At 42.7% G+C, this 23125-nt stretch overlaps 1 protein-coding gene across 2 annotated transcripts in view; it reads left to right on the plus strand.

Annotated features, from left to right (window-relative positions):
- Nucleotides 1-23125, plus strand: part of lama5 (laminin, alpha 5) — an 87834-nt gene that overhangs the window by 27061 nt on the left and 37648 nt on the right. For both annotated transcript variants that reach the window (XM_071477498.1, XM_071477499.1), the window contains exons 3-7: nucleotides 9461-9578; nucleotides 12376-12494; nucleotides 13036-13206; nucleotides 13779-13876; nucleotides 21843-21958. In XM_071477498.1, coding sequence (XP_071333599.1) covers nucleotides 9461-9578; nucleotides 12376-12494; nucleotides 13036-13206; nucleotides 13779-13876; nucleotides 21843-21958 — 622 coding nt within the window. The remainder of the gene's footprint in view (nucleotides 1-9460; nucleotides 9579-12375; nucleotides 12495-13035; nucleotides 13207-13778; nucleotides 13877-21842; nucleotides 21959-23125) is intronic.

A 23125-nucleotide genomic window follows, 5' to 3' on the forward strand; every position in this document is an offset into this window, starting at 1 on the left:
GACATCATGGGCAGAAGAAAACTGAAATATCTTGTTAAATAATAATATAAAAAAACATTGAAGAATATCATATATGGCAGGAAATATCACACATTCTCTATAAATGAATATCGTCCCAAACCTGATGTATCTGGACGAGGTGTGGGGATCGATGTTGCAGCAGTACACCCTGGTAGGACAAATGACAGTTATCTTTTCTACAGTCTGAAAAAAATGCAGCTGGAGGTAGAATCTCATCTGCACGTGTGTGTCCCCTCCTCAAAGTACAGTTTGTAATTTTTCTTTTCAAACTGGAGGTGAAGACACTTCACACATACTCACATTAAAAAAAAAAAAAGGTTTCAAGTTTCAATAACAACAACGTGTTTTTTTTCAACCAAAATGAAAACATTTTTTCATTCCTTTCAGGATCATTGTAACTCACGATGACGATGAGGATGATGATAATGCCACCGTGACAATCTCGTACATTTGCAACCCTGGTTTGAATCCAGCCATGATGAAGAGAGGTGGTTGTTTTGATCCACGTCATTCACCACCGATGATTTTGGCTTTTCACCTCACCTCTGAGAGCCCGTTTGGAACAGATATAAAGACGTCGGCCTTTACACATGTTAGGACGACACGCTTTATAAACTCGTTCATTTCAAGCGTACTGTCTTACACAGCAGTTTCCCAAGAGCCTCTTGGTTTCTCAGCGGATAAATCACTCAACAGTGGAAAAGTCAAAGGTTCTGCTCGGATAGACAGTATTGTTTTCAGCCCCTATGATTCAATCAGACACGTTTAAAGAGGCATCCTGGTTTAAACGGTGGAACCCAAAACTGTCTGAAAATGTTCTCACTGAAATCGAAGACGAGTTGTGAGAATTTTTTCCCCTCAGGAATCCTGGGCAGGAATTCTGTCCTGGAATTCAGTAGGAAGAGTAGATGGAGGTTCCCAATCCCCCGGAGAAAGAGGGTGGGGGGTGGGGGAGACAGTGTGGAGACCAGATAGAAAGAAAACGTCCTTTTCCAGTACAGCTTTACGTCTCTATGAGGACGAGTCCTCTCTCTGTTTTCAGTTTGTATTCAGACAACACTGACTTCTAAAAATAACTTTTATGTACTACTACATGGTTTGGTGCAGTGAAATGTAATTGCTGCATGAATTAAGTTCACTGTGGTGCACAGACATCAAAGGGCGGCGGCTGAGCATTCAACGTGCAGGGCTGTGGCTCTGGAGACGGGGGTGTGCATCCTTTGTCCCGTGCCTGGATTGGTTCAGGGCACTGAAACAAGAGAAAACAGTGACTGCAGGTAAACAGGTGATACATATTGTGAGGGAAGGTTTTCGCAGATGCTCATGTAGAAAACCGCATAATTTAGGCAGCATCAGTTATATATATAAATGTATTTTTCAGAAGAGACTTCCCTCCGTCAGGAGAAGCTGAAAATGTGACTTTGTGATGTTCAGACTGGATTTTCATGGCGAACAGGAACTTTTAATGAGCTTCTGATGAGGAAGAAATGCTGCTTTTGTTTCTGAGTAGAGATGAATATTATATCTAATGAAGGTTTTCTTCATCACAGTGAAACTGATACTGATGAACTAAACTGTGAGACACAGAGAAAACTTTGTGGACATAATTGTAATATGCAAAGTTTTCTTTTGTTGGAATATTTTACATGCTAATGAAGCCAGTCAGAATATGATACTGGGAGAGATGGACTGAGAGGAAGACGAAGAGGAGGGAGGAAGATGAAGAGGAGGGAGGAAGATGAAGAGGGAGAAATAAAGCAGGAGAAGAGGTGACTACATGTTTAGGGAGGATTAGTGAAGGAAAGAGAAGTGCAACACTGAGACTGACTTGGAATGTGAAGAATGACCTTCACTCTCTGGGAGCTGTCCAAGCCTGACACACACACACACGCACGCACGCACACGCGTGCATGCGTGTGTGCGCACAGCAGCTGCTGCTCAGTCTGGCACCACTGGATCTTCCTGCAGAGACAGAGTGAGACAGATTACACAGCGACTGACAGTTAACTGACAGATAAGAAGAAGAGTCAGTGGAAACAGTGGATGGAGGGATTAAAGCTGTGAAGGAGGGTTATGAGGCCAGTGTGATTAAAGCTGCTCCTCTTCATCTTTTATCTTCTGCACACTGACATCATCATCACTCACTCCAACCCAGTTCCAACCCTGTGTGCTGCTGTATTTCAGCAGTGAAGATGATCCTTTGCTGTGAACAAGGAGCAGACGACACTTTGATAGAAAGTGTGAGGATGGAGGGATTTTATTGCACCTAATTAAAAACTTAGATCCTGTCACGTTGTCCCGTCTGTTGAAGCTGGACCTGAGTTCACTCATGCACCGAAAACGTTTTCCTTTCTCAAATCATTTTCAGTCCCTGAGGTATTTATCGTTGTCGTTGTTAATCTCAGAGCTGGAGAAACGAGATGAGACATAAAGGCTGAAGGCAGCAGCTGCTTCAGGTCCTTCTCTATCTGAACTCTAGTCTTCATCATTTCACATCCGCATCTGCTGATTTTCTTTATTTTATATGTGAATTTCTTCATCTTCTGTGGTTGTAAATTAAAAATCTTTGGCTTTTCTGGTTGGAGAGATGACATGTTGGGATTTAAGACAATGTCTTTTAAACTTTTAGACCCAACAATTAGTCAGTTACTTACAAAATCAATCAATGATAAAAATAAAAGTGGATCATCAGAAATACATACACATGCTCTCAGAGGTGATGATGCAGGAAACATCCCCCGTACAGCACCACCATTATTCCCTTATCAACCCCCCTCCCCTCCCTCTTTTCTCACCCCCTCCACCTCTGGACACATTCCCTAACACCACCCCACCACCGCCCCCCAAGACACCAGAATAATCTGCCCATCCGCCTGGCTTACTGTAAAGACATATCACACACACAGAACATCTGTCTGTGCTGCGTTCACAGTCACAATGTGTAGCAGTGTGTGAGCTGTGATTCCAGATGTTTTTGAGAATAGATTCCTGTTACATTTCATGAAGTCCATTAGTTTGATCAAATCAGTCGTCACTTAATTGATAAGTGACTGAAAATGTCTCTGGAAATTCAAAGTTTTCATCACTGTGGCCTCAGGGAACTTGGAAATATACAAAAGCTGTTTTTATTGATATTTAATAATCATTTGCTACAGTCATTGTTTCAGCAGTTAGAGGATAAATGATGCATTTTTACTGCATTATTTCATTTTACAGAAACAAATTTCAGATAATAGCTGAGGTGTGTTCCCACCGGATACACACACACACACACACACACACACACACACACACACACACACACACACACACACACACACACACACACACACACACACATACTTGTACTTCTATCTTTGTGAGGACACTCATTGACATAATGCATTCCCTAGCCCCTTACCCTAACCTTAACCATCACAACTGAGTGCCTAACCCTAACCCTGACCCTGACCCTAACCTTAACCTAAACCTAATTCTAACCATAACTCTAAAACCAAGTCTTAACCCTCAACATGTGATTTGAAGGTGTCTCAAAAAGTGAGGACCGGCCAAAATGTCCTCACTTTCCCAAAATGTCCTCACTCTGTTAGTAAAATACTTTTTTTGGTCCTTACTATGTAGCAAGTACAAGTACACACACACACGCACGCACACACAGTGTTGTCAGTGATGCGTTGAGTTGATTGGCAGCAGTTCACAGCTCTGTGTTTTTTCTGCTGTGATTTTCTGCCCAACCTTCTCTTTGTGTGTCTGTCACACACTCTGATACTGTCCAGACTCAGCACGCACGCACGCACGCACGCACGCACGCACGCACGCACGCACGTACGTATCATAAAAACAGCGTCCAGCTCAGAGTCCGAGAGAGAGAGCTCAAATAACTTTCTGATTTCATTTAAATTACATTCACCTATGTTTTTTTTTTTTTGGTTGTTTTTTTTCTTTCAGCTGCACAGAGACCAGTTTGCGTTTGAGCCAAAGAACAGTTGATTAGATTCTGGTGCTGATCCAGATGTTGGATTCCAGCCACTAGATCTTTATCGTTTCTTAACTCTGAAACCGAGACAAGGTTCATTTGGACAGAGAGGAAATCAATTTTATTGATCAACTTTATTTACAGGGTAGAAATGATGCGTTTGAGTGTAATAGCACCTTGTTTTCTCTTTTCAGCAGCACATATGTTGTTCTTTCTGCAAAAAAGTTGAAACCTCAGTGAACATGTCTTTCAGGGCTGCAGCTAGTGATTGTTATCACTGTTATCTGGTGTCCAACCAATGTCACCCAACCCAGATATTTTCAGTTTACAAGCACAGAAGAGTAAGAAAACCAGCAAATATCACCATTTCAAAAGACTTATAAACTGTTGCTGAGAAAATGACATGAAAAATGATTCAGTTATAAATCTGTGCAGATTCCTTTTCTTTTTGTAGATTGAAAAATTGAATTACTGGCTTTTTTTTCCATTTATTACTTTATTGTATAGGGACAATGTAATGAAATAATAATGAAAATAAGAAGATGATAAATAAGAACAAAGCATTGTGAGTTTTCCGCTGCAGTGTTTCCTCCGTAAAAAGCTGTGAAATCAGGACTGAAACTCAGACTCAGCCTCAGCAGGTGACATTTAAAGTCGATCTGTCTGCTGTTACCACGTCTCTCCAGGGTTTCTACATGTTGAAGCATCTCCTCCATCCTTCCCTCCCTCCTCCATCCCTCTATCCTTCCCTCTGTCCCTTTGTTGTATGCCCCCCCCCCGTCTTATCTCCATGGTTACCTGAGGCACCGGGAATGTGGTGCCACCAAGGAATGTGTACAATTATTAAACCAGCCAGGGGCCAAACACACACACACACACACACACACACACACACACACCTGCATTCCTCAGACAGCCGGTCATATACACCTAAACATTCAAACAGTGTCTGTCAGCGCGTTGTTCAGGGTGAGTTAATAGGTTCATATAAAACCTCATTTACTTACAGCTGAACCGTCTGTTGCCTTGTTCTCTTTCCAGTAGTTGATGATTCTGTGTTTTTGTTTTTCAGTTTTATGCTGAAAACAAGAAAAAGTAGAAAATAAAAGTAAGAATTTAAAAACTTGGACCTATAAGGAAATTTTCATTTACAAAACTTGTGGATCATTTAAATGGACCTCAGCCATTAAAGAGAAACCAAATCCTGCAAGGTTGGATGGTGGGTTCAGGTGGGCGGGGCTTGGGGCATGGTGCTTTTTTGTGACATCACAAAGTCCCAGAAGTCCTGACGGCTGGTTTTAAGGCTCAGTTTCTGAATACAGGCTGTGTGCATTTCTCTGTGGACTGAGGCTTTGATACTTTCACAGTATTAATATAGAACCTAGAGCTGCTTTATAATCAGAAATACATGGACATCTACCTTTAGACTGTGTGGAGCTTTAACAGTATTTGCCATTCATTTGTATGATCAGTTTTCCTGTGGACCTCCTTGATGCTGTCTGTGGTTTATGAAAATATATGCAGTCCTATGAACCTATTATAGTAAAATACAGTAGAAACAGTAAATCCTGGGTCACTTTATCCAGGCTCAGGCTCTTATCCACCCTCCTCTCCTTCTGTCATCACAAATCCTGGGTCTTCCCGGCCTGAGCGTCTCATCCACCTGTCGTTCTCGAGGACGCGCCACAGATGTTGAGGGCCGTTGTCCTGCGAGGTTACGTGATGAAGCAGCGCTCGTGTCTTTCTTTGGTCTGCTAAGTGCACTTTTAGCAGCGTGCGCCTGTTTGTACGAGACAAAGTGCTCAGTCGAGGTCTTTGATGGCTCCACTCTGTGCCGAGCTTTGAAGTGTTGAGTGATGAGAGAGAAAAGCCTCAGATCTGACTCACAACTTTAATGAAGAGCTTTTAAAGTTTCTGCTCGTCTTTTTCCATCTTTGTCACGTCTTCCTCTTCTTCACTTTCTCTATCAGCTTCTTTCTCCTCACTCTGACCTGTTGCTGGCTGCCCGTTGCCATGGTAACAATGGTTTGACTGATGGGTCTGAAGGCAATTCAGGGAGGCTGACCTGGGAGGCCGCTACTAATCCATAAATCCTATGGAGGGTGTGTGTGTGTGTGTGTGTGTGTGTGCGATATAGGGAAAAAAAAGGGGGTCAGCGAAACCTTTTGTTGAGTGTGTGTGTGTGTGTGTGTGTGTGTGTGTGTGTGTGTGTGTGTGTGTGTGTGTTCATACCAGGCAACAGACTGGCTCCTGCTGAGAGCTGGAGAGACAGAGACAGACAGAGAGAAGTGCAGTGGTTTCTTTGTGTTTTATTCTGGTTTGTGTTGCCTGTTTTCACCAGTTCACAGTTTGCAGTATCGTGTAATGTTGCACATTAAAAATCAAAATACAGCAGATAGATACAGCCACAGGTGCTATGTCACATTTTATCTTATGTTACAGGTTGCCATGGTGACCAATCACCTGTTTCTTACACTCATGGGTTTCCTCCTGTGATTTGGAAATTTAAGACCATATTTCCCATCAGGGATCAGGGGGTTAGCTGTCGATCTGTTTTCCTGTGTTATCAGTGTTTTATTTCTAGGTTTGGTGAGTTGACTGATTAAAGCTCAGATCAGCTGAAGCGTTTGGTATTTTAACCCTTTCTCTATCAGCTTCACGTGTTTGTTTCAAAGTGAGCTTTCACTGGAGCTCATTCGTGGATGTGAGTGGATGGAATCTGACGTGACAAAATAAAGTGTAAATGTTGGCAGAGTGGATCTCCAACGGCTGCAGTCAGTGTGAGGGTCCCGGGACCCGGGCAGAGGATCACCGGATTCCTCTGCGTGCTGGGTCGTGTGTTTTCAGTTAGAAACGTCTCCGGTTCAAAGCGTCTGCTCTGAACTTCAGGTCAGACTTTAACCCTGGAATCAGAGGAATGCTTATGGATGTTTCTTTCAATATCTTTGGCCCTGAGGGACGTGTTGAGGCCTCGCTTTCTGTTTCCTGACCCTCACACACACACACACACACTGACACACACACACGCGTGTACACACAGCTGTTTGGTTAAGCCTTAGGTAGAATCCTCTTTTTTCAACCAGACAGACTTTTAAAATAAAGTTAAAAGAATCAGGTTTTATAGATATTGCACCTGTGATGAAGTTTTCAGATGTTGTAGTTTTAGCAGAAAAAAAGATTGACAGGTCAGAGAGGAGATGGATGAACGAGGAACTTGAGTCTCTTCTGTCAACACAAAAAACTGACATGTTCCTCTGCCTCCATCCTCCTCCTCTCATTCATCAGCACACACACACACACACATACACACTGTTGGCATTCCACAGTGATGGAGTAGCACTAGCTGTTGCAGGTCTTTGTGTATGCAAGTTGTGTGTGTGTGTGTGTGTGTGTGTGTGTGTGTGTGTTGTCACCACCTCTGACAGACAGAGCATGTCAGGAGGAGGAAGTCTGGAGATCACAGGCCAAGCTCCAATGATGGATGATCAAAGAGTGTGTGTGGGTGCATGCGTGCGTGTGTGTACTCTTGGTGAAACAGACAAAAACCTGGAGCTTGTTGTAACACGGGCAGAAAGACAAGTGTTAACTTCGGAGCATTCGTACAAACTTCACATTCTTTGTGTGTTTTCTGTGAATATTTTAATGATGTCTTCAGTATGGACAAAAGCAACACAATGATTTGTGTTATTAGTTCTAAGTAACTCAGATGAAGATCTGACCACAATTTAAGATCAACTTCAACACAAATATATTAATAATCTTTATTTTTTGAGTACTTTTCAAAATCTATGTTACAAAGTAACCAGATCTAAAAAAATGAAACCAACACTGATGTGATAAAACCAAATTTTAAAAGGCTTGGGGCGTGGCTGCTTTGAGTGACAGGTGGGTGAGCGTATCCTTGCCACCAACCGACATGCGCCGAAGTCTGAGCTCCACACATGCCCCCCCCTTTGCCCATTTCTGGATGAGCTGGGAGTCAGGCACTGCCAAGATGGCGACCGAGCAGCAGCTCACTCGCAGCTTCAAAACCGTTCTTCAGAAACCTGAGGGAGACGTCACAGAGACTACGACCATCTTTACTGTGTTTACAGTCTGTGGTACGTTAAGAGGTCAGAGACGTAGCTGGGAGAGAGGCCACGGAGAGATTTAAGGTCTTAAAATCTGTTCTGAGATGCACCATGAGCCGCTGTAGCAGCTAAAGCAGATGTGATGTGATGGTGTCTTTGGGTTCTGGCAGCAGGGATGCAGGTAATTTAATGATTCACCGCTTTCTTCTCGCCTCTTTCCCCTGTCATTTGTTGCAGTCGATCTCTCCAGCTGCTCTATAATGAAACCTGCCATCATGAATAATCAATAACTATCATGAAGTGTCTCGGGATCAATGAATATTTCATCATCATGTTCATATAAGATGAACAAACCCAGACAGATGAGTTTCATTACCTGTCTTTCAGCTTTATTGTTGATTTATTTGTGGTATAATTCATCACATACTTCACTTAAACTGAGCTGTCAACACCGTCTCTTTGTACAACACACACACACACACACACACACACACACACACACACACACACACACACACACACACACACACACACACACAGGGGAGGTGATTGTGATTTGCTGTATTATTATTATGTGCATCATTGTGTTGTTTCAGTGCGTTCTGTTTCGGCTGTGGAGCGATTTCAAGGTCCGACAGACCAAACAGTTGAGCTCTTCCCATGAGAGCAGTTTGTCATCGCCGTCTGAGCAGCTTCAGGGCCTTTCAGGAAATGAACGAGGGATGACAAGTGAAAGAGAGGAGACTGCAGGCGGCCGCGGAGCCGAGTGCGATGAGTGAGCATCTGGTGCTCGTTAGTGTCGGGAATCAGCAGCTTGTCTGACGAGGACTCGTAACGTTACATGTAGCAGGACGCAGTAGATCAGACGAACTGTAGTTGGTTCTGACGTGACGGCTCCTCAGAGAGGACGAGTTTCACAGGTCAACTGTTCGGGTCAACGCAAAGGTCGATTGGTTTTATTAGATGCTGGCAGATCGAGTTTCCTTCTTCACCTTAATTGCCAGATTCTTTTCTCTTTTCTTTTCTCCTGTACATTCCTTTTTTCCCAATCCTACCTCATGTTTTCTTTGCTTTTCTTTCCTTTCTTTTCTGTTCTCTTTACTCCTGTACTTTCCCATTTCCCCTTTCCTCCATTGTCCTTTCTTTTCCCCATCTTTTTCCTATCCTTTCTTTTCCTTTTTTCTCCTTTCTTTCCAACCCTTCTTTTCATTTCTTTTTCTTTCCTTATTTTCCTTTCTTACATTCCTTTTTTTTTAATTTCCTTTCCTGTCTCATCCTTTCTTTTCCTTTAGGTTTCAGCCTTTTCATTTGGTTAAATGTACATTAAATCATCCACTCCTCAGTTTGTGTTTTTGTCTTTAAGGTTCGTGTCTTCCTCTCTGTGTCTCTGCAGCTCTTCCACGTCGCCTACGTGCTGATAAAGTTCGCCAACTCCCCCCGTCCGGACCTCTGGGTTCTGGAGAGATCCGTCGACTTCGGTCAGACCTACCAACCCTGGCAGTACTTCGCCTGTGAGTAGACGCACACACACACATGTTCACCTGTACCGTACATGTGTGTGACTCCCGATGTCAGGTTATTGGGACCAAACCGAGTCAGATTCCATCAGCATCACTTCATTGCTTTCCCAACCTCCCCCGGGGTTCACTTTAATTCTCCCTATAATCCCGGACTTAAACAGCAGGCCCAAGGGCAGGCGGCTGATTGGTTGATTAGTTTGGTGGTCGGGTCAAAGGCGGGAGAGCATTACATCACAGAGCTGCCAGCTGATTGGCTATGGCAGCTGTCAATCCAGGTGGGCTGCAGGGGGAATTCCAGGCATGTCTGCCAACAGGTCGCAGCTTGAAGAGCATATGAGTAAAGGGAGAAAGACGGTGGGGGTTTGGGTCGACTGCCCCTCTGTGTGTGTGTAATGTTCCCACATAATGACATGGGATTAATCAGCATTATTGAAAGGTGTCCAAGACGGCAGATAAATAAAAGAGTTTGATTGACGTCTTTAATCCGAAATTCTTGAATGTGAAGTTGTTAAACTCACAGTGCAGGTCGGCTGGTTCTCAGTGCAGCCGTATATACTGTTACACTCACAGGGGCTCGGCGTCTGTTTTCTTTCATGTTCTCCACATCACATCACGGAGCCTGTGAGCCACGGTCGATCCTGCAGCTTCCTCCACGCCAAAGTTAAAAGATAAAGTAAACACTACGAGAAAGAAAAATATAGTTTCAGATGACTGCGTTGGGAGGATGATGGACACTTTGCAAGTTGTGTCAGCTTGTTGAGACATGTTAGTTTCGACCATATTTCTTCACTGTGTGTGGTGATGGAAAAAAAAATCAGTTGTTGGCGTATCTCCGCTGAGCCAGACTGCAGCTGGTTTTCAGCCCAGATCTGTCCAAGTCTGCATCCCTCAAATCAGGCATATATGGCGCAGTGCCGGTTCACATTTGGATTTAACTCGACTGGCCTGACCTGGGATCTGATCCTGACTTGGTTTAGATTAATGAGAAAAGTAACATTAGGTGAGAACAAGTACTGTAATTTTAACTGTAAGAACTACCATCAGAACGCCATACAATACTCTCGTATTGCTGAACTGTACCGTCAAAGGGTGTGTGTGTGTGTGTGTGTGTGTGTGTGTGTGGGGGTGGGGGGGTGGGGGGGTGGGGGGGGGGGTGGGGGGTGGGGGGGGGGGGGGGGGGGGGGGGGGGAATGGCACCGAATAGATTAGCATTGGCCTCACGGCTGTAAATCTCACAGCTATTTGACAGTTTGGGTTTGAGCTGCTGCAGCTCCTGAGGGCTGGATCTGACAGCTCGACTCTATAAAATCACCTTCGCTCCTCGACTCGGTCTCGTTTCTGTGTCAAGGACAAATCTGAGATAAAATGAATATCTCTGTTTCTCTGTGAAGAAACAATGTGACTGAAACAAGCTGAATGAACGGTGAAAAGGGAAGAAAAGCCTCATTACATCATCCTCATGAGACGATTTTGATTTAATACTGATCCCTGACCCTTGACCTCAAAACTGCTCCACATGCACGTGGCAGCTTATTTGGTGGCATCAATAAGATCATCATCCTCAAATCAACTTTATTTATACAGCACCTGAAACACAAGGCAGTTTGTCCAAAGTTCAGCTCAGAAACAAACGAAAGGAAACAGCAACGAGCACAGGTCACTGAAAACAGGTCACTGAGCTGCACACAAACTCTCACACTTACAGACTAGTTATATTTTTGAATTTTGAATGATGTGTATCAGTTTAAGAGGTTTGACAAATTAGCAATTTTCATTGTGAGTGAAACATTTGACATTTTTCAAGAAAAATGTGAAACATGTTTTAGGGACTGTGCAAAAATTATTTGTGTGAAGGAGGGTTGAAAATTAAAGGCCCTCCCTGTGGTATGAATATATGTATCAATATATTCTTTGTACCGCTCCCTTAAGAGAAGTTTGTAAATACCTGCAATATTTCATAGTAATATAAAACTACTGATTGACAATTCAGTTTTCCTTTAATAACTAAAAGTGCACAAAGATTTTAAAATGCAATAATAATAATTTTCTCACAGCAGCAGTAGAATGAGCAGTAGCCAGTAGTAAGCATAATAAAATGATGCATCCTGCTTGTTGAATTTTCAGGCTGTTATTTATTGATCAGTTTTTACTTTTTAATATTTTACTGCTCTTTGTTAAGATGCATACTAAAGTGAAGGTGTGAGCTGTCAATCACTAAGCACTCTTCAAAAAACATTTGATGAAACCCCTTCCACCCTAATCATTTTCACACAGTCCCTCAGCTTCTCAAAAGTGAGGACTTCCTCCTTTTTCCCTTTTGTTATTACCCAGTAAACTGATATCTTTTGATTTTGTAATGTGGTCACATGTGATCAGCCTAAGTGTTCAATTCATGAATCAATAAAAACTTGTTGGATCAGGAATCAGTTAGTTTTACAGCAGCTTATACAGAGTTACTGGAGCTGATGGTTGTGTGTTCCAGCTGTTGTGTGTTCCAGCTGAGGTGTGTTTAAAGAGGACTGCTGGGTAAAATAATAGACCTCCACCAAACCCAGACCCTCCTCTAATTATCACAGTGAGACGCATCATTAAAATACCACGAGACGGTTCACACTCATGAAGTTAACATGGAAGAACATGAAGGGATGATCACGTTTCCCAGTCTGTGGTTTTAACTGATTATAAGCTTTTCTTTTTTTCCTCCCCCTTTCTCTCCTCTCTCTTTGGTGTGTGTGTGTGTGTGTGTGTGTGTGTGTGTGTGTGTGTGTGTGTGTGTGTGTGTGTGTAGCCTCTAAGAGAGACTGTATTGAGCGTTTTGGACAGAGAACCATCGAGAGGATCAACAATGACAACGACATCGTCTGCACCACAGAATACTCGCGTATCGTCCCGCTGGAAAACGGAGAAGTATGTTCTAGTAGTCGGTGAATCAGTTAGTTGATTGACAGGAGAATGATCAGCAGCTGATTTGATAACTGATCAGCTGATTGCCATTTTTAAAGCAAACATTTCCCCCCTCCAACCTGTCAGAGGTGCAGATTTGCTGCTTTTCTTCATCTTGAAAATCTAAAAAGTTTTGACATTTTTCCCTATTTTCTGACATTTTATCAAACAATGAATTAATTGATTCATTGAGAAAAGAATCATCAGAATAATCAATGATGGAAACAGTCACTGGTTCAGCCCTGTGTCACTGCTACCTGGATTATTTTGTGGAGTCAGGACCTGTTGATTTGCCTCATACAGCTAAATTGCTATTTTTAATTGTATAGTCATCTTGTGCACAGGAATAAAAGTCATTCTGTGCTCTGACATCACATGTTGTGTTTGATTCAGTTGATATCGTCCCTCTGATGCTAACTAGGCTTTCCCAGGCTGTGATGTTTATACTTCCACATCTGTTCGTTAGCTGATAGATACCTTTGTCCTCCTCCTCCTCCTCCGTCAGATTGTGGTGTCCTTGGTGAACGGTCGTCCCGGGGCGATGAACTTCTCCTACTCTCCGGTGCTGAGGGACTTCACCAAGGCCACCAACATCCGGCTGCGCTTCCTGAGAACCAACACGCTGCTGGGACACCTGATGGGCAAGGCGCTCCGCGACCCCACAGTCACCCGCAGGGTAAGACAGAACCAATCATGATTCAGCATCATATTGATCATATTCTCCTAAAATGACTGACAGCAAGACCAGGAAACTAACATCTGAGTGTAAGAACAAAGATTATGTATATTATGTCCATTTTCTTCTTGTTTTGAAACTTTATTGAAGCTTAAATGAGAAAAATATTCAAATCCAGGACCCAATCTTATTACAGCTGGAGAAATATAAAAAAATACTCAGTCAGTCGACTATTTTTGAAACATTAGAATTTCACTCCAGGCCATATTTAGCCTAGCTTAGCATTAAGGGGGAAGCAACTTGCCTGGCTTTGTCAGAAGTAACAAAATCTACTGCATCAGCATTTACACAGACAGCATAGAACATGATAATTAATGAGCTTTTTTAAACCTTTGGAGAGAGCCAGGCTAGCTGTTTCCCCCTGTGTCCAGTCTTAATGCTAAGCTAAGCTAACCATCCCCTAGCCTATATCTCCTCATCAAACTCTCTGTAATCATCTCCTCCTTAATTAAGTCATTAAATATCACAATATACTGATGGTACTGACTGATGTGTGTGTTGTGTTTCTACAGTATTACTACAGTCTCAAAGACATCAGTATCGGAGGACGCTGTGTGTGTAACGGACACGCTGAGGCCTGCAACGCCAAGGACCCCAACGACCCCTACAAGTAAGACAAGCTTACCTCTGAACATCACACACACACACACACACATATACTTGTACTTCTATCTTTGTGAGGACATGCATTGACATAATGCATTCCCTAGCCCCTCACCCTAACCTTAACCATCACACCTGAGAGCCTAACCCTAACCCTGACCCTAACCTTAACCTAAACCTAATTCTAACCATAACTCTAAAACCAAGTCTTAACCCTCAACATGTGATTTGAAGGTGTCTCAAAAAGTGAGGACCGGCCAAAATGTCCTCACTTTCCCAAAATGTCCTCACTCTGTTAGTAAAATACTTTTTTTGGTCCTTACTATGTAGCAAGTACAAGTACACACACACACACACACGCACGCACACACAATCAGAGAATCAGACTGCGCTATCATGATTTACAGACTTGCGACTGGATTTATGTAGATGTACTGTGTGTGTGTGTGTGTGTGTGTGTGTGTGTGTGTGTGTGTGTGTGTGTGTGTGTGTGTGTGTGTGTGTGTGTGTGTGTGTGTGTGTGTATCTGACTGAACTGGTACAGGCAGCCAGTTATAAAAATGATTTATGATATTACTGTGACTACACTGACTCAGAGATGTCTACAACTCTTTACTAAATTCTTATCCCGGGCTGTGACTTTGATCTGAGGAGGGTTTAAATTACTCTTGGCTGCGGCTTCATTTGCTGCCAGTCTCAGGTAAACATACCTGCATACCTGCAATGCAAATAAGAGATTTATGCCAACATATAAGCCACACGGCAGAACAAAGAACTGAAGGAGAATGATGGAAAAATGAATGTACACTGAAATGAATAAAAGTCTTTTGTTTCAGGAGACTCAGTGTCAAGTCTTTGGGAACGAGTCTAAAATCAGTCTGAGTCTACAGGTCGTGCGTTTGGTCAAATTTATGCCTTTAATGTCAAATCTCAAACAGATCGCAGGTCGAGTCAGAACAAATGCAGACTCCAGCACCAGCTGTCAGTGAATTTGAAGGTCATCTCCCGGTGCCCTCCAGTTTTACCGTTTCTCCTGGGAAACTCCTATAATTAGCACGGACCTCAACCTTTATTAATAATCATAAATATTCGTCGTGCACGTGTCCATATGTTTTACATTTGTCTTACTTTATCCAAGTGGCCAGATTGTGTATGAAACACAAGCTAGACACACAGTCCTCACAAGTTTAACTAAACCTGTTCATTTAACTAGTTTTGTAATTGTTTATCTAATGATTATATGAATTGACGTGATGGAATTTAAATTGAAAAATGTAAATGAATCATGTTATGTGTTTATTATGTAGCTATATCATTCATTTATTTACTGTACTTCACCCTGCAAAAAAAGAAAATGCTGCACAGGCAGCTTCATAACAACTTCAGCAAACTGACTCATTTCTGAAAGAGAAACCTTCATCCAACACGACCTGAACGGACAAAACAAAGTCAACAAATTGGACCAAAGCCTCACGAGTCACAGCTCTATTGATTATGTGACCTGATGCAGGTGATTGTGCGTCTGAGAGCAGCAAGTGAAGCTGAAGGGAAAATAGTAACCAGCTTGGCCAGTTGGCCTCACCCGCCACAGCAGAAGTCAGCGTAGGCAACGATACGACAGCATCAGGGTAAGAGGAGAGGTGGGGGGGGGGGCAGGTAGGAAACGAGGAGGCAGTAACTGGCAGTGGAGGATGATGGGAAGAGGCAGAGACCCAGTTGTTTTTCTCAGTGTGTTTCATGGGAGAGAAACATCTGGAGGTGGAGATGTTTCAGATTGTAACTTCCATACAAATAAACTTCCTGTTCTTTGTCGCTTTAATTGTCGAGGAAAGAAACACAAGATGGAGCTTGTTTTAATACGTGTGCATATACTGTGCTGTGTGTGTTTGTGTGTGTGTGTGTGTGTGTGTGTGTGTGAGAATTTCCAGATAAGTGTAGGCGTCTCTTGAAAAGTGGAAGTGAGCAGTGTGTGATTAAAGTAATAATATGTGTGAATGTGTGCGGCTGTCACTGTGTGTTGTATGTGGATTGTATTGTGTGAGTGTGTGTTTGTGTGTGTGCAGTATGTTTGTGTGTGTGTGTCTGTGTGTGTGTGTGTGTGTGTGTGTGTGTGTATGTATGTGTGCACCTACAGCACCTGGAGGTTGTGTGAAGGATTTTATAATAAGCCGTCATTACTCTGTCAAATCCACCATGAGGCCTGTACATGACACACACACACACAGACACACACACACACGCACACTTCTGTTATATGTCACTAGTTTCTCTCTCTTCCACCCACACACACAGACGATCACACACACACTTGCACAGACTTGTTGGTGATGTAGCTATTTCCATGTTTTTGCTCATGACTGATTGGGGAATTTCAGAGTAGTGTGGATTTTAGAGGGAGGGAGACGGGGGAGGGGATGGTGGAGGGGGGGGCAGTCAGTGTGATGTACAGTGGTGGTGTTCGCACTGTGACCCCGACGTCCTGCGGGAGACAATAAAGCTGTGATTTGATTGACAGTATACACAGAGACACAGACTCTGTTTCTGGTTGTTAACCTGGGGTCACGGTCTCTCAAGAGGTTGTGCAAAAAAATGCAAGATGAGAAAAAATGGCAGCTTATTTCAGAATTTTTTTTGTTTGTTTGTTTGTTATGTTTTAGGCCTGTAATAAATGGTTATCAGTTTGTGCTCATACAGCAAAGTAAAGCATTAAATCTCCACGTTTGAGAAGCAGGAAAAAGCAAACCTTTGGCATTTTTGTTTGAACGATAAATCAATTTACAAAATCTTTGTAATGTTTGTATAGATAAATAAATAAAGTCTCCACACCAGCGACAGCCGGAGCCTTTCTCATAAACTCAAATTTGGCACAGATTTCGTGGTCAGAGGTCAAAGGTTAAGGTCACAGTGACCTCCCAAAACATGTTTTTTCGGCTATAACTCAAATGTGTATAAGGATGAAAATGAAGTGATGACATTTTATATCCAAATGGTCAAAGGTCAACATCACTGTGACATCATAATGTTCAGCAAAAACACCTCTGGTCAGTATTCAGTGCTGTAACAGGGAGAGGAGATTGTGACCATAAGTCCTCCAACTTGGCAGGTAGGTAGATGAAACAACCACAAGGTGTTGGTTCTAGTTTTATACTTTGTTTTGCAAAAAAAAAAAAAAAAAAAAAAAAAAAAAAGCATATTTAGAATTTTATGTTACTTTCCCTTCTACTTACTGTAAGAAAACACCGTTAAGAAACTGGACTTCACGTCGAGTTGGGCTGTCCAGCTCTCTCCATGATGATGTTATCAGTGCAGCTGCAGGTCAAGCCGTTCACTCACCTGCTGCCTTTAAACACAGACCTGGAGTCAGCAGACCCGCTGTCATCTGCAAACACACCTGCTGGATAGAACGGCGTTACACAGGGTCCGGGGGGATGTGAGTTTTCAGATGAAGCACGTGCTCGCTGCTCCACATTCCTCCTCTTTGACACAAACCAGACACTGTATCTCCAAACGCTTGATGAGGTCAGGAGGGATTTATTTGAATTCCTCATCCTGTGTTCCCATCAATCAAACACCTGCACGCATGAAGCAGGTCGGTATTAGATCTGCACAGCTCTAACACTAACTGCATGACTCAAGCGGCATGATGTTCATCCCTTATACATACAAACCAGATTACGACAGATCGAACTACGTACATTCCTCTGACTGTTTAAAATACCAGAATTCCCTCTAAATCACATATTTATATCCACTGTATTACCACAATGATAACTGTTTAAATTCCAGTTAGAAAGCAGGGATTAGAGTTGAGCAGCACTTTAAATAGTTTGAAAGCATTCACCTCACAGTGATTGCTTTTTCCATTAAAGTTAATCATTCTTTTATGTGAGAAATTCCCAGATGAGTCAAAAATTAAACACAGTCCGTCTCCTGAAGCTCTGTCTATTCTTTGTCAGAGCCAAACAGAAATATTTAAAGGTGAAACCCATCCCGGTCCCTGATGAAGCTGCAGGCTCAGGCAGCCTTCAGCACCACGTTAGCTTTCAGTGAAATATGCTGAACTGCTCTCGGAGGGAGAGCAGGTTGAAATGTCAGCGTCTATTAACAAGCGTCCTCCCATCGTTAAACTGGGTTTCAGGTTAAACTGTTTGTTACTAAACGTTAACCCACACCTTCCAAACAGCCAGAATCCAGAATCAACTCTTTCTTCGCAGTTCCTTCCTCCTGGTCTTTAGTTATTGTCCCCACACCTCAGTGACACCCATAGGAAGTCTGTTTTCTCTTAAACCCCCCCCCCCAACATTCATAGTTACACACATGCAGGATCAGGCTCAATTATGCTTACATACATACACACAAACGCCAGCTGTGCTAATGGTTAACCCAGATGTAGCCTCACCTCCCTGAGCTCTGATCCTGAACTGGAGGTGATGCAGAAAAGTGAAGCCAAATGGTGCTGAACAGAGCAAACCATCAGCAAGCAGCCAGATGGTACCAACATGATGTCTCCACATTTGTCTAATTAGGCATAAAGTGTGCTAAAACTCTGTTCACTTATTTGTTCTTATACCTTCTTAAAGACACAGTCTAAAGGTAGATGTCCATGTGTTTGTGATTATAAAGCAGGTCTAGGTTCTATATTAATACTGTGAAAGGATCAAAGCCTCAGTCCACAGAGAAATGCACACAGCCTGTATTCAGAAACTGAGCCTTAAAACCAGCTGTCAGGACTTCTGGAACTTTGTGATGTCACAACGAAGCAGTCACCGCTCTCAGCCATGCCCCAAGCCCCGCCCACCTGGACCCACCATCCAACTCTGCAGGATTTGGTTTCTCTGAGTGTTTACCTGAAATCTGCTTTATTTTTATTAGATCAGTCTGAAAACAGTCAGCCAATCAGAGGAGAGGCTCAGATCCTCTCCTCTGATTGGCTGACTGACCTGTTGTTACTAGAGCTCCAGAGAGGAGCCTGAAAGAGGAGATGTAAAACTACACTGAGATGGTTTTTGGTTCTAAAAACCTCTAATATATCTAATATATATGTTGGATATCAACAATTCAGATAAGTAAAGTACGGGACCTTTAAAGAGGAATTTTGATCCATGAAGACCTATTGTCACCTTATTGTTACACCTCTAATTTATCTATATATAATTTATATGTTTGACCAGGAAAAATCAGCAGACTACATTATTCATTTTGTGTATATCTAACATGCACCTGTTGTAACTCCATCGTTCTGTCACTCAGTGTAAATATGGGCTAACTTTATGTTATGGAGCTGCTACTCATCACATAAAACCTCTGGTTCCTTTTTCTGTGAAACCTCCATGTTATTCACATGAAGTACAATGTAAACACATCCAGCGTGCATGCATTAGAGCATATGCAGCACAGTGCAGACAGAATGAATATGTGGATTAATATCAGTGGGCAATTTATTTTCAAGAGATGAATATCAGTGTGTTTTATTACCGTAAATCTTCTGAAATCCCTCTAATCCCACGAAAAGGGAGAGAAACCAGACTCCAGAGATGACCCTCATCCTGGAGGTACCGTGAATTTAGTTTGACTGTTCTCTCTGTGGGTTACTCATCATCAGCCTGCAGACGCACTCTGTTAAACCGCCATGCATTATCATGGCAGTATAAACACTCTCTGCAGTGTAAACACCTTCCTCAGCTCGCGCAGACAGAGGTTAAAAGACACGTAACGTATGAAATCCGAACCGCACAATTAGAGTCATTAAAATACCTCAGTGTGGTTTACACTTCATCGAATTACACATAATTGTGTTCTGGGAGAAATTTTATATGTCAGTCCAACTGGTTCTGCAGCGAACCGCAGCGTGTTGGAATTTGTCAGACAAATGAGACGCCATCTAAACTGTGCACAGTTTGCATTGAAGTTGGTCGTTATTGTATAAGCAGCATGTAAGAGAAGGAGAATTCATTCAGTCTCATGAAATAACGGCCAGAACAGATCCTCTTCATGTTTCTGATTGGACGGTCACATCTAGGGGAGAAGGTCTTCTGCGTGAGCATGTGAGTGAATGCATGCAAGCAGATGATGTGATGGTATGAACACATCTTATCTCCACAACTGTGGGGCCTGCAGAGACAAACACACAGTCCTCCACATCTGTCTGCACACACACACACACACACACACACACACACACACACACACACACACACACACACACACACACACACACACACACACACACACACACACACACACACACACACACACACACACACACAGGACGTGAGGTTGAGCTGCATTTGAACAGATTCCTGCTTTAGTTTAAACACACACCTGACAGAGTGTCTGAGGCCGAACTCTGCTCTGCACAGTGTCTGCAACATACAGACTCAAACACTGATGGGACGTCTGGAGAATTACTGTCTCTGTCACAGCAGATCTATAATTCTGTCTTAGAAAAGAGTCAGTTAAAGTTAAAAAAAAACAAAAAAAAACATATTCTACATGCATTTTTTCTTAGATAAAGTAAAATCTTTGCCAGTTTGAATGACTGTTTTCTACGTGCAGTTCAGGATGACACTATGTCGCTTAACTGTTGTAAACTGGAAAAACGATTGTGCTTTAACAATGTAAAACAATTACAGATTTTACGTAAACAACTGAATTTGGCTGAATAGTCCTGTGGGTAATGAACAAGTTCAATCTGCTTCAGTCAGGAAGCTGCTGGTGACTGAAACCAGGAAGTAGTGAATTTTGGGTGGAAACGCTCCATTGAAAGTCGTTTCCTAAAAAGCTAAAATGCAGCTGATCGCCAGGGAGGAAAGAGATGCATGAGGGAGTGTGTGAATTATTGTGTGTGTGTGTGTGTGTGTGTGTGTGTGTGCGCGCTGAATAGATGGATCTGATAGTGAAGGCGAAAGCTGGAAACACAATCAGCATGTTGAAACACAAAACACAGATGTGTTATCAGCACAGAGCAGAGCGCAGTAACACACCTCCCCACAGCACAGCAGAGTCCTCAGATGATTTCAACAATTAAAATACCATTTAGAGAGAAACGTATTTGAATGTAACACGTGTTATTGTGACTTTTTTATACCTGAATTGTATGCATGGTGACATCAACCCAAATTTGAAATAAACACAGACTCACAATCCCAAAAACGTGAGAATGACTAAAACTGGACCTTGGAGACAAAATCAAGCCCGACTCTGCAGCTGTGACTTATCTCTCCCCTCAGTTTCCAAAACAGCTGGCATGTTTTAATTTGAAAACCTGAAGTAAGAATGAAGGTCGGCCCAGAGAGCTCTTGACTCTTCAATGCAAATATTCCTTCTCTTCAAAGAGTAGCTCAACACCAGGCTGAAGAGCTGCCGCCTCTGGCTAAACCACAGCCAGCATCGCTGCTGGGTGGTCGGGAACGTATGTGGTTGTACGTGTAACCCCACCCATCAGTGATGTCACAGGGTCCTGGAGCACACCTGTATATAACTGCACTGACGGTCAAATTACCTGTAATCGGTCCTCTGTTTGTCTCTGAGCGGTGAAGGGGACTCACAGACCAGAGAGCAGCGTTCACAGGGTTCCTCTCCCTCCCTGCTGTGTTTTGGCCTCACGCTGCAGGTTCACACTCTAATCCGATTAAAAGCCGGGGTGAAGCAGTCAGCTGCTGCAGAGGGAGGACAAAGATTAACTCTTTCTTTGTTCGAGGTCGATTTCCACTTTTCTCTTCTCTTCTCTTCTCTTCCTTTCTTTCTTTCTTTCTTTCTTTCTTTCTTTCTTTCTTTCTAAGAAGTGGAGGAATGTGAACTTTTGAGAAAAGTTCAAATGATGTTTTACCCAAAACACAATCGACTGAGATTAGATACCTACATACCACAGTCTGCTGTGTGTGTGTGTGTGTGTGTGTGTGTGTGTGTGTGTGTGGTGTCACTGTATCCTTTTATCCTTTATTGTTTTCTCATACTGATGTTGTTGTTTACAGGTTACAGTGCGACTGTCAGCACAACACCTGTGGCGTGTCCTGTGACCAGTGTTGCCCCGGGTACAACCAGTTACCATGGAGACCAGCCACAACCTACAGCGCCAATGAGTGTGAATGTAAGTACACCCTGATACTATTCATTGACATACTTACGCTTATGTAGAAGTACTCGTGCCACACACACACACACACACACACACACAGGTCAGTCGCTGGTCCGTGCAGAGGAATGTGTTTTCTGTCCACAGAACTCATTGGGCTTAAATGTAATGAAGCAGCAGAGGCTCGTGAGCTGCTGTTGGTTTTCTCTAGAACTGTCGCACCTTCACATCTGGACAGAGTCTGTAGAAAACAAAGATGCGAAACAAACATGAATATGATCAACATGTCTTCTCTGATTGTGTTTGAAGATCTTCCTGCTGCTGATTACATTTTCTTTTATTTTTCATTTTGTGGACAGGCTTGTGTGTTTGTTGCCTTGTGACCTCTTTCACTTTTTTATATTCAGTATAATGATTATTAGTCGTATGGATATACATCAGTTGTAAATTGTAAAATTATAAAATGTAGAAAAGGAAAAAAAAAATCCTCTGGTATTCTTTCAGATGGAAACACAGATGTGACGCAGCTTTAATTCAGTTTATCTATATATTTGTGCCCTGTAGTGGGAGATACCTGCTCTTACTGCTGTTTGTGTTCATAATTCCTGATCCATACATCAGCAGACTGACTCATCCATGTTCAGTACAGTTGAACTAATGTCAGTGTGTATTTTAACGTGAACGACTGACATCGTCGACTTTCACCCAGACGATCAGCTCAGAGCTTCGATCGTGGCCTGAAACGAGCTCTCTGGCTCTGCTGCGTTTGAGTCTGTCAGGTGAACTTGCTGTTATCAAGACGCTGGTTATATTTACATGTGAGAGCCGTCTGTTATCAAAGCCGCAGTTATATTTAACAAGGAACAACACGTGTCACAATAGCAAAAAGGTCAGAAAAGGTCAACATGATATGAACAAAAGCTCAGAGGGACAGATGTGTTTGGTTTTTTTCAATATTCAACTTCAAAGTGTGTGTGTATGGATTTTTCTGATGCACCACAGATTAGATTTTTTTTTAGAGGACACAGCTTTATGTAGTCACTTCCTTCTGAATTTTATGAGCCACAATATCAGATCCTGAGGCAGAGCCATGACACTTAAAGGGACGCTCCACAGATTTTACACATGAGGTCACTTGATGTAATACTCAGCCTGTGAAAACTGTTGCATCACGTCTGAAAA

Source organism: Trachinotus anak, unplaced genomic scaffold (genome assembly GCF_046630095.1).
Source record: "Trachinotus anak isolate AG129_WGS33_773 ecotype Australia unplaced genomic scaffold, CSIRO_AGI_Tana_v1 ptg000004l, whole genome shotgun sequence".
NCBI lineage: Eukaryota > Metazoa > Chordata > Actinopteri > Carangiformes > Carangidae > Trachinotus > Trachinotus anak.